The 12188-nt window shown below is 41.4% G+C and overlaps 1 protein-coding gene across 10 annotated transcripts in view; it reads right to left on the bottom strand.

Annotated features, from left to right (window-relative positions):
• SYNE1 (spectrin repeat containing nuclear envelope protein 1) overlaps positions 1-12188 on the bottom strand; it is a 448631-nt gene that overhangs the window by 185979 nt on the left and 250464 nt on the right. For all 10 annotated transcript variants that reach the window (XR_002775281.1, XM_023517949.1, XM_023517955.1 and 7 more), the window contains 6 exons: positions 11954-12130; positions 9817-9963; positions 6638-6763; positions 5220-5396; positions 3854-4119; positions 196-2356 (listed from right to left, as the gene is read on the bottom strand). Coding sequence is in view for 9 of the 10 variants with exons in the window: in XM_023517949.1 (XP_023373717.1) it covers positions 196-2356; positions 3854-4119; positions 5220-5396; positions 6638-6763; positions 9817-9963; positions 11954-12130 (3054 nt within the window). In the remaining variant the exon portion in view is untranslated. The remainder of the gene's footprint in view (positions 1-195; positions 2357-3853; positions 4120-5219; positions 5397-6637; positions 6764-9816; positions 9964-11953; positions 12131-12188) is intronic.

The following is a 12188-nucleotide window of genomic DNA, read 5'->3' as shown; positions in this document are numbered from 1 at the left end:
GAACTGATATGTACATGTCAGTCTAAGAAAATCAGGTCAACGTAAGGAGGTGGTCAATGTAGGGGTCAACCAGGGAGGTTCTACTGTATTTAAAGAGGCAATTATAACCAACTAACCAAATTTCTCATACTTGTTTACAAATACTCAGGATGCAAAAAAAAAAAAAAAAGAAAAGCCATGTCCCATTATACCGACCTGCCTGGTGCGTAAAGCTTCCTGAATGTCTCCATCCAGCTCAGAGAGTTCAGCGAGGGTATGTTCTAAGTCAGCAGAAATCAGCTCCTTGGCTTTCGTGAATTTCTCCTTTTCCTTATTACTAAGCGCAGTCATGATTCTCAAGCTGGACTGGACCTCCTCCTGGTGAATCTGGATCTTCCGGATTTCCTCCTGGATGTCCTGGAGCTTGAGGTCCAGGAGCACCGGCCCACTGAGCTCCGCCTTCACCCTCCTCAGCCAGTCCAGGGAGCGGCTCATCTCCGTCTGGAAGTCCCTGCTCTGTACCATCCGGCTCTCGCACTCCGCCACCGTCTCGCCAATGGCAGAGGTCAACAGTTTTAACTCCTCCTGCCAGGACTGGATCTGCTGCTTGGCCTTCTCGTACGCTGAGGGGTCCAGGTGTGGGGCAACGTCTTCCAGGTGCACGGTGACTCGCTTCAGTAGAATGCCCGAGTCCTGGAGGCTTCCCGCCAGCGAGTGGTACGTTTTGAGTTTCTCCTCCGCAGGCAGCGTCTCCTCGTTCACTTTGGACTGTTCTCCTTTCACAGACTCCAGTTGTCTCTGCAGCTGCTGGCACATCTTTTCGTGCTCTTGGTAAGCACTTGTGGTGTCTTCTAACAAGCCAATCCTTTGTTCTGTCTGTCGCTTCAGCCTGTGATACAAGGTGACGAGGTGCAGCATCTTGTCTGGCTGCCAAGGCTGACCTGTGCTGCGGAAACTTTCTTTTTTCTGGTTCAGTTCATCCACGGCTTCCCCGAGGCTCAGCACCTCCCCCAGAAGGGCTCTGCAACCATCCTGAAGAGCCTGAGCCTCGCCTGTGATCAGACGGGTGGGGACTTTGCTCATCCTGGAGAACTGGGCTTCGAGTTCATTCAGCGACTGGGCTGTCAACTCGATCAAGGAAGCGTATTCTTTTCGAGCAAGAATTGCTTCCTGGACTTTATAAAACTTATCTTTGGCTAAGGCAACAACGACATTAAACTGCTGGGGCAAAGCATTTAGCTTTTCACTGAGGTAGGAATGATCGACTTCATTCAGCGAGGGCAATATGGCCTGTCCAGTTCTCTGCAACGTAAGTAGAAGATTTTCATACTCTGGAGATTGTTCAAGAATGTGTTGGTATTTGGCTAGCTGTGCATGAAGCTCGGGGCTCTCATTCATTAGGTTGATTTCAGGAAAGGTAACAATATCTGCTTGTTTTAGCCAATGACAAGCTTTATCAAAATCTTCCTTAAAGTGCTTCCTAGAAACTAAATTTTTCTCCAGTTCTTGCAAACGATGACCACACTTTTGTAAAACAGTGTCGTAGACACTCTGCAGTTCCTGAAGCTTACCTAGCACTTCGCTCTTTTCCTGCTCTGTGATTCCTTTCATTAATTCCCGACCCTGGGCCCAGAGTCCAGTCACTTCGTTCTGGTACGTCTTGAGGCTGGCTTGTGCACTCTTGCACGTTTTAACCTGCTTGCTCACATCGTCTGGTAACAGGCAGATGTGTTCACGGAACATTATCTTTCGCTCGTGTTGCTGAATTTGGCTGGTCGCCTGGAACACTGCCATGAGAAACTGGGTTTTCTCAGACAAGGCCTTGTTCAAGTACTTCCTTCGCTGGCCCACTAAGTCACTGAGACAGTTCACGTGCTTCTGCGCATCTGAGAGTGCCTTCTGGATTACCTGGCGCTCATTGAGGCCAAGGTCAGCCATCACCCTGTCGGCATCCTTTATGAGTGACTTCAGGAGCATCTGCTTGGTCTCCAGCTCACTGCAAATGGCCAGGTGATCCATGAGAAGGTTCTGAGCCATCTCAGGAGGGGGGCTCTGCTTAAGAGCCTCGGTGATGCTGGGCCGCTGCTCTTCTGCCCACTCCATCAGCTCCTGGAATCTGGACTGCACCACATTTAACTCCTCCAAGTTGGTGACTGACACTTGGATTTTCCTTTTAACAAGGTCCTCAAGCTGAAACCAACGTTGCTCGAAGTGACTTGTCTGCTCTTTGACCAATTCCTTGTCATCTATATTTAGATGCTCTATCATTTTCTGCTTCTGTTCCTTCAGGTCTTCAATAGCTTGCTTTCTCTCCTGCAAGGCCAATGCTAACTTTTTCAAAGCTTCCAGGTGGACAGCTGTACTCTCTGCATCAGATCTGAAAATGTATCAAAAGATGATAAGAGCAAATTAGCTTTCGTCGATACTGATGTTAAATTACACTTCACCTTAACCGATGTTCTTAGCTTTTCTGGAAATACCTCAAAATATGGTTTAGTAACAGAGATGCCAAAAGTTTTCTGAAATACAAGTCCCATCAGAAGTTGAATCAAAAAACCAAGTTGCCAATGTACTTCTCTACTCTTCTTTTTCTGGCTAATAAATACCTTTTAATCACATCTGACTATACATTTAGCTTCCTCTGGCTCTTAATCAAGCAGATGTGCATAGTAACAAATCCTGGATGACCTGAGTGATATTACTCCTTGAGAAGCACGAATCTACTTCATTCTTGAAAATGACACTGAAAGAAATTAAGAAGTGATCATGATTTATGTGGTTTTTTGTTTGTTTGTTTGTTTTTTAAGAGAGTGGATCCCATAGACAATGCCATGTTAGATAAGTGGCTACTCAATTGCATATCTTGGTATTTTTTGTTTACCAGTAGAAGAATTTAGAAATAAGTGGAAAGAATTCTCATCTTTGCCTCCATGCACACTTAAGAAAGTGGAATCTACAGTCTCTTTAGTTTGTAAAATGATGGTTCTGGAGTATGAGAGGAGGAGTTGGGAGGTAGTATGAAGAATTCTGTTTTGGACACATTAGGTCTAAAGTAACTGGGGGCCTATGACAAGCCAGAAATATAAGTTTTTGCTTATTTTGACTGCATTTATCCCAAACACCACTAAAATGTCAAACTTCAAGGAAAAGCAAACCAATTGAAAAATGCAACACCCAAACAAAAATCCCTGCCAGGAGATTTAAGTAATCTAGAATGACGTAGGCAGTTTTCATTGCTGCAAGCTAATAGCCCAGGGAAGAGAAACTATGGATTTTTACAATTATAGTGATCAAAAGCGTGGGAAGGTTTTCATATGAAGATCCTGCCTGTGTGTATCCTTATTTTTCAAAGAAAAAAGTTAAGAGGGGTTCACTCATCACAAAATCACAAAGAACACAAATTTAGATTGCTCACTAATTTCTAGAATATTACAAGTATACAATTAACACTTGTCTTAATTACACAGAATGTATTATTTTACAGACTTGATAAGAAACCTATGGAAAATACAGGTCCAAGAAGGATTCATTTCATGAATTCATAGATGATGTCTCCATGACTGGCAATTAAACAAAACTTGAGATATTTGGGGGATATTTCTTAAGGTCACAGAGTAATAATCATTGGAATAATCCTTGAGGACACAAGAGAAAATGGTGCTAATTTCAAACATTCCTCTTTCACCCAATAGTTGAATCAAGAAGAGTTAGGAAAACTCTGTATCAGCACGACATTAGGTTCTTAATAATGTTTTCCAATATTGAGAATGTTAAATAGATGTTAAAATCATAAATAAGACATTTTTAAATTTTTATAGAAGTTAGAGAATTTCTGACACAGCATTTTGGTGGCCCATGAGAGCATTTCTATTACCTGGCCAAGTTATCCCATTCTGTAGTAAATTTTTCTAAGAATGTTTCAACGACGTTCTTGCAGGAATGGTAATTTCTTGTTCTCTGAAGATCCTCTTCCCTTTGCACGCACAGGTTGTTGGACTGAAGGCACAGATCTAGCCACTGATCATTCAGATGACTTATTTCCTTGTGTTCAGGAGACTCCTGGTTCTTAGTTAACTCGTTCACCTTCTCCACAATAGCACTCACTGATGCCTGTTTGCACTGTAGTTTCTTGACAAAGTCCTAAAGGATAACAAGAAGCTGAAATAGGTCATGTGCAACGGCCCCTCCATCCGTGTGAGACACAGACATCACTCTTCTGAACACTTTCAGTTCCTCGATACGAAAAAACTGAGGATATATAACAGGTCACGAGGGACAGAACAAAGATAAAATCTGAAAGTCATCCTGCCTTTTCATGGGTAACAATTCCCAAGTGTGTAAGAATCAGTGAAGCTGAGGTATTTTCTTGTATTATGTTATTTTGAGAAGTATAAGGAAAACTGATAAACGCGAAACATTACAACCACTAAAAAAAAAAAGATATTATCTGATCTTAAAGTATGGTCTTAGTTTTCTAAACATTTTTAGAGTTTATGCTTCTGAGAAAAAAAAATCTAATTTATGTTGCTCCTATTTTCTTTTTTTTCTGAATTTGCAAACAATACAGAAGTAGAAAATACATCATTATTGACTCATTATGACAGGGAAAAAATAAATCTTAACGTTTGTTGAAAATGTGACAATCGAGATCACCTACTTATTAAAATTTTCTATTTTAAATGATCTATAAATTATATTTTCAATTAATTCCATGCTCATTAAAAATACACTTAATTGATTGGCTTATAGTCCTACAGCTTTGGTAATATGGTAATGAAAATCTAAGAAATAATCAGCTTTTGTGTTTGCTTAGGTGCACTTATCTGGCTCTGTAGACTAAACCACAGAAACTTTGCTCAAGAACAAAATTTGGAGCGAATGTCCTCTGATGCAAGTAACCATTGAAGTTTCAACAATATGCTTTCATTTTTACTCTAGAATCGGTCTTTCCCTGGCACCAGTGAAGGTTGTTCAGATTTCCTTGTTCCTTAAATAGCTGTATTAATGTCTAAGGATTGACAGACACACAGGCATGTAAGTGAATACACTGAATATATTTTCATTTTTCTACTTTTTGCATTATTATTTTTTTAATTTTGCAATTTTTGGCCAGGGCCAGGTTTGAACCCGCCACCTCTGGTACGTGGGGCCGGTGCCCTACTCCTTGAGCCACAGGCACCACCCCATTCTTTTACTATCCTGGCCTCTTTTATCTCCCCTGGAGACACGCTGATTCCCACCTTTACTTGGGAAACCATGTTCTGAGCAATATTCAGCTCCAGTTCCGCGTGCCTCCTCTTCATGTTCTGGAGTTGCTGGTCGGCATCCTGAAGGTAAATCCACAGCTCCGCCTTCAGCTGCTTGATCTCCTCCCAGCCTTGAGTTAAGTTCTGCGCCTGCGCAAGCCTTTGTTCAATCTTGAGGAAACACGGGGATAAGCATTAGCAGCCACAGACAGAAACATCTGTGGTCAAAGAGTTAGAGCTGCGACATGTGAGGACGCGTGCACGCACATACACGTGCAGTATATATCCAAAAGCACTGCTTCGTTTCAAGAAATCTGGATTTTCTTTTATATTTAGTGTTTCTAAAGACTTTAAAAATCTAAGAATTATGGCACATGATTTTAATCAGTGAGTTTTAATAATCCCTTAGGTCAAAAGTCGTCCTCATGGTTTGGAAGTGGGCATTTCAGCAGACACACCTGTTTGCCTCATGAATTTGGAATTGGTGTTAACTAAAAAAGACAGATATTGTCTCCTATTGTACAGTTCTTTATCTTTCTTATCAAATGCTGAGTAATTAATGTTTCGGATATATCTTTAGATCAGCTTTGCTGGCTTTTAAAACTATACGATTTGTTTCAATAAATCATTTCTATAAGAAATATGGATTGTAGTATCTTTTGTAAGGATTTGAGTTTATTTTGACCTTTTAATATGAAATAGGAAAACCTTATTATTCTAAGACATTTTTTCCTTTGGATCATTTTACTTATGGGAATATTTAATAAATTGAATACCAAAACCAAGTCTTATTTTTCCTTTAAGCCCGAAAGTGTTTCCCTAAAGAGCTTCACGCTGCAGCACTGGTGGTGAGCTCCGGGCCTGGCCCCTGTCTGTGTGGACAGAAACTGCTAACTCATCACAGCACTTTCTGCTATGCCCAGACATGGCTTCATAATCCTTCCCAGCACCACCCTTGGCAGCCACTACTTATGAATTAGAAGGATCACGACAGATGGCACGCTCTTTGGCATTACTGATACAATGAATACAGCAAGGATCAAGAGCCCTTTCATATGGGGAAGAAGAAAAGAACATATAAAGTGTGGAAAACTTGGGAAAGAGGAAGAGAGAGTGGTAATTAAGGAGAAGGGAGGGGAAAGTGCTAATGGGCAGCAGTTGGATGGGACCAAATGATTCCTCCTACTTTGGTGTCACCTTGGTACCAATGTCAGAGCATCTTTGCTTTTCTATGACTTAGCTGAAATTCAATTATCTATTTCTTATGATAACTATAGGAGCATCAGAGAAAGAACAACTCAAGAGGTATTTTCTTAAACCTCGTATATACCAAACAAGAGAATATAGTAAAACAGACTGATTCAATGCGATCTGTAAGGGTTTTTTTTGTTTTGTTTGCTTTTTTTTTTTACCATTTGCTCTGTTTGTTGGATGTCTTTTGCTGTGGTTTTCACGGAAGCATCTGACAAATCACACATGGAGCAAAGGAGATCTAAGTAGGTCCTGGCTTGCTCCTGCAGAGCTCGGAAGTGTTTAACCTGAAAAAAAGGCAATTATCAGAGCGAAAGAGATACATGGTCTATTCAGATGGCAAACATTTGTACCACTTGTAATATTTTATTGATATTTCATACATAATTCTGCTATGCTCAGACTTTTCCCCCATTGTCATAAAGTGATGTATTAGTGACTCCCAGGAAGGAATCCAGATCAAACTGACGGGGACCTATTTGTAACCATCTGCTTCTCACTGTAACTGAAGTAGTCATATGGTCTGGGAAAGAGGAAAACCCAAGAAACTTCCATAATTTTTCCAGAGCTGTGCTCACATGCTAGCTTATTTTCCATTTCAGAGAAAGCCTGCTTGTCTGCTTTTTGACATGCTTCTGCACAGACATAAGGCAAAAGTCAGAGTGGGTCTGTGAGCTTTGCTGGAACCAGGGAAGTAACAGATGGCGGGGCTTTGCTCTGCAGAAAGCTCATCTCGTGTTCTTCCTTTTCCACAAGCCCATGAAAGGCTTCTCCAGGGGATTCTTCAATCTATTCACAGAAACACAGAGAAATCTATTTCTTGGCAGCCACTGGGTCTGTGTGGGCTCCGTTTTAGAAACTGGGCACAAGGCACAAAAGCCTTGCTCCCGTGGAGTGTGCGTTCTTATGAGAGCGACAGAAAACATAAGCACAAACAGATACGCAGTGTCATGATGGTTAGTGCTAATGCCATGTAGAAGAGTCGAAGTGTTAAGGGACAGAGTTTGAGGAAGACGTGCCGGGGCTACTTCTGCGAGTGTGAATCTCCAAGACCCCTCTGAGGAAAAGACCTGAATGTGGGTAAGAACATTGCAGGAGGGGGGACGTGGAGGGGACACAGAAAATGCAAAGCCCCGAGGCTGGGGCAGCGTGAACCAGGTGTAAGCAGAGTGGTGGACAGGGCCCACATCACAGAGTCCCACGGGGAGCTGACTATACATCCTGACTGCTGGGTCTGTGCTTCCGGTCCAGAGTTTCTCAACCTCAGAGCTATGACAATTGAGGCCAAGTAAGTTCTGTTCTGGGAGTGTCCTGTACCTGGGAGGACGTTCAGCAGTGTCCTTGGCCTCCACCTGCTAGATGGCAGCAGTATACCCACGACTTTTAGTTACGACAACCAACAATGTGTTCAGACATTGCCAGGTGTCCTGCTGTGGGTGTGGGTGTCACCATCTCTTTACCTGTCCCATTGCCTTGTGAAAAACAATCTATTATCAAAAATGTTTCTTACATGTATGACCTGCCTAATCATGCACCGTGGTGAGAAATTTGGAATTTACTCCAAGTGGGATAAGAAGATACTGGGAGCGTAATGATCCAACACGGGCTTTCAAGGGCTCCTCCTTAACACTGTGTGCAGGGTATCTGCAGAGACGCCGGGCAGCTATGGGAACAGGTCACTGGGTATTAGGCTATGCAGCGATTAGATGAGGAGTGATGCTGGCCTGACTGGGGGTTCCTGATTACTATATGTACAGGGATGAATAGAGAAAGGGGTACTGACTGCAAGTGCATGCGATAAAGGTGACCCACAAAAATATTAGGGGTTCTCCAAAATCAGTTAGGAGCACAGCACAGTAAGTCCTCACTTACTGTCCCTGACAGATCTTTGAAACTTTAAGTGAAAAGACCTACAGCAGGTGTTCGATGACACCATTTCCTTCACCATCATTTTGCTATTTTACATTAAGTTGCAATTTCTAAGAACCTACTCAGATGTCAAGTGGGGCCTTAATGTACTTGCCAAAGGAAAAAATAATTAAAATAATACAAAAGAAAACAAAACAAAACCCTTTCCCTTTGGAGATACTGCAGTCCAGACCTCTCCGCCAACGTGCATTTCCTCCTCTGGAAGCCCACACGGGGGTGGGGGGGAAGCGTGGAGGGGCAGACACTGTCACGTGATCTGGAATCCCTGCAGGATCCCTGACCTCCTGTGAAACGGCTTATTCTGCTCAGTGCAATGCATCTTTTCCTGCACTAGCAAAAGGCCATTGGGATTAAAGCCTCCTCCTTGTATTTCTTTTTTGGTAACAAAGGATGAAAATTAAGCCTTGTTCTGGTTTCTTCTGAATAAAATACATTGGAAACAAACAGCCACAAGACAAGTCACCATTCTGTAAAGCTCATGGTCTAATAAAGAAGCAGAATATAGATGGTTTTTAATTCAGTTTTCTTGTTTCACGGAGAACCATGTTTCATCGGCCCTTATCCTATTCTTATAAAGTATAATATGCACACTTTGGTGAACCATTTAATAACTTAAAAAATGTAAAGGAAAATCCTTTAAGCTTTAGACAGTGGACTTTGGAGGATAATTAGACACATTCTTCATGTGAACTAAATGAACAAATGCATCACATGAATCTCAGTTTGGGGCAAAAAATTAAATTATGTATTTATTATGCTTTGCCTGGAGACAATACCCTTTGCAACTCAATTCCTCTAAAATATTTTCCCACAGGGTTAATGCTGCATAGAAAAGCGGCTTAGTACAAAAGTTTTTAAAATATTTCTCACATACCCTGATTAAGTCTTAACAGAAAAATTTTATGCCTGTGGATGTCAGATTAATATGCAAGAGGTCTCTTTCACGGGGATTTCACAGGCACTTCACTTACCCATTTAACCATTATTCATTAAGCTCCTTGCTTGTGTCCCCAAACTGTGGGAGAGCTGGTGTTACTTTTCTGTTTACATCACATTCCCTGGTGTATGATATGTGAATTTCATCCTGACTTTTACGAGTATGATTATAATCATCACTGTACATAGCAGGAAACTGAGGCACAGACAAATGATGTGATCGCCCCGTGGTTCCCCTACCCCTAAGTCTTCAGGGTTGATCTTTTGGCTACTGAGCCCATTCTCCAGGTTTACCCATTAGTGTTGTATCTGTCTTCCTGGCAGGAACACGAACTTGACTTGAGCCAAGTTCAGACCTTATTTATACTTCTAGGATCCCAGAAGCCAGCACAGTTTGGCATCATAGAATTCACACGCTTTCAGTGACTGTCTGAGGGACTCACAAGAATGACATAAACCTGTAAGGCTCTCCTACCTGCTTGACGGCTTCTGTCCTGCTGAGAGGTGGCTGAGGGCTTGACTCTAACTCTGGCTGGACTGCAGACAGCCAGGCCTGGCACTGCTGCAGGGTGTCTTGTCGGCTGACATGCTTCTGAAGTTCATGTTCCAAACTTCGGTACACCTGAGGCCAAATCACCATGCGGAGGTTAGGACAGCTGCTGTCTCTCTCGGAGGATTATCCGAATTCAAGGAAACACAGCAAGTCCACTTAAATGGATTCCCCCCACCATGATTCCCTAACACCACATGTATACCTGAGGCAGTTTCATATGCCCTGAAGTATCCCAACATGTAAGGACCAGCCTGCACTTGATGACTCTCAATCCACACATCATAATGTAACACCCGATTAGGGGAAGAGACCATGAGTAGGGTTCACACAGTATCGATAGGAATGTGTTAGAATATATAAATTCATTGAAGTAAAAATTTGCCATACGTCAGAGGTTTGTGCAGCCTTTCTTCCTACAGTATAAATATTGCTTGTTTTGTTTAAGCTGAAAACTAAAAATGTGAAACACCATCTCAAGAAAAGATAACTAATATTTTTCTAACAATGACACTTTTGCTTTGAAGCTAGGGTCAGATTGGAACTAGATTATAATATAGGGGAGGGGAGAGATTGATGCCCTCATTTCATCTTAGAAGTTATGTTATAGGACACCAATAACTTAGAATAATTCATATATTTTCTGATATGTCTCATTAACCTTTAGCCAAGTAATCAATTTTCATTTTATCCGTAAGGACTTTCTGAGAAATTACTATGCGTTTCCCCGAGACCCAGATGAAATACATCTATGATGCTTTCTGAGCCAATTATATCATTTAAAAAGAGAAAAAGGAAAAGAGAAAGAAGAAAACGAGCATTTCCTTCATTACTGAGACAACAAAAGTGATAATTCTGCTTCTCTGTTATCCGTTAAATTCATCATTTTTATCTGACCGTGGGTCAATCCCTTACTCATTCTTATTCCCATGAGAACTAAGAAAAAAGAAAGGGTGTTGTGTTCTCTCTGTCATTCCACAAACCTCAATTATGAGCTTCTGACTATGTTCCTGGAGTTTCACCTGCTTTCTTAATTTTAAAAATTATGTTGGTCTTTCCAACATTTACCATTTAAAGAAAAATTTTTAGCTGTACCCTAATGCAAGTAAAATGCCCACTATGAAGAGAGTGACCGTTCAGTAAATCTCAGTGGAACGAGGGAAGGAAAGGTCTTATGAGAGAGCTCTCTGCGCAACCTTGCTGCTTCTCTCTCTTCTGCCTTTTCCTTTTCCTTAACATTTGCAATTATTTTATTAGATTCTTTTATCCTTCCCTGTCATTAATTTTTCAAGTCTAAAGAGGGAGTTAATGATGTCACTTTGCATTTTTTTTTTATCATGGTAAACACAGACCATTCCCCTTCTCACCAGTATATCACCAGCTCTTACTGGGAAGGACGTGCTGTGGTGACAGCAGCACTCAGAAGGCTGTCCCAGACATAAATCTCTCTGCAGTGCCATTAAAAAATTCTAGAGTAATAGAAATCCATTCATTTATTTCATTGAGTTTTTATTAAAACAACAGTTCTCATCCATCTTAATCGTCTTTCTATAACATTAAGGATTCTGTGTTAATGACAGTCCACCCATTTAAGAAAAAGTCAGGATTGGTTCTTATGCCTTTTCTCAACTCTTATACAAACGCATAAAAATACGGAATTCCATTAGAGCCGAGGTTGCACATAGTTAAAAAAAATGACTGCTAAAATGATGAAATAAACTTATTTTGGTGGTGCGGATTAAATGGCAAATTGAAAGTATCGATGGTTTGCAAATAGAAATAAGTAAAACAACTTTAGCAACTATGTTTCATAATCAATTTATGAAATAAAGGGATTGGGTAAAACCAAATGTCTGAAATTCACTGCTTAGTCACATCACTCAAATGCAAATGTTAGTTTTGTGTTCACATAGGGCTATGAAATCTTCCCTCCTGTTTTTTGGTCTGGCAACACACCTGAACCATCTCAAAGATTCAGGAATTAATCCTATTTGTGAAACAATCTCTAGCCTTCCTTCCTTCATAACTCACTGTCATCACAGCCCGCTCCGGTGGCACTCACCCTCTGAGCGGTGTTGCAGATTGCTGAGTAGCTGTCCGCGGTGCCCTGCAGGTGAGCCTGCACATTTTGCTTCAGTCTTGCCTGCAGATGGCCTGCACACTGGCCAATCAAAGTATCACCTTTAATTTTAAGGTTGTTCAAACGATCTTCAAAACCAGCAATCTCTTCCATCATTGCCTGCAAGACAAAACAGAGCTCTCAAAAGTCCACTTTTAATTTAATTACCCTGCTTTAA

The sequence above is a fragment of the Otolemur garnettii genome, unplaced genomic scaffold (genome assembly GCF_000181295.1).
Source record: "Otolemur garnettii isolate 467f Iridium unplaced genomic scaffold, OtoGar3 scaffold00126, whole genome shotgun sequence".
In the NCBI taxonomy this organism is placed as follows: Eukaryota; Metazoa; Chordata; class Mammalia; order Primates; family Galagidae; genus Otolemur; species Otolemur garnettii.
This window is presented reverse-complemented; position numbering and strand designations above follow the sequence as displayed.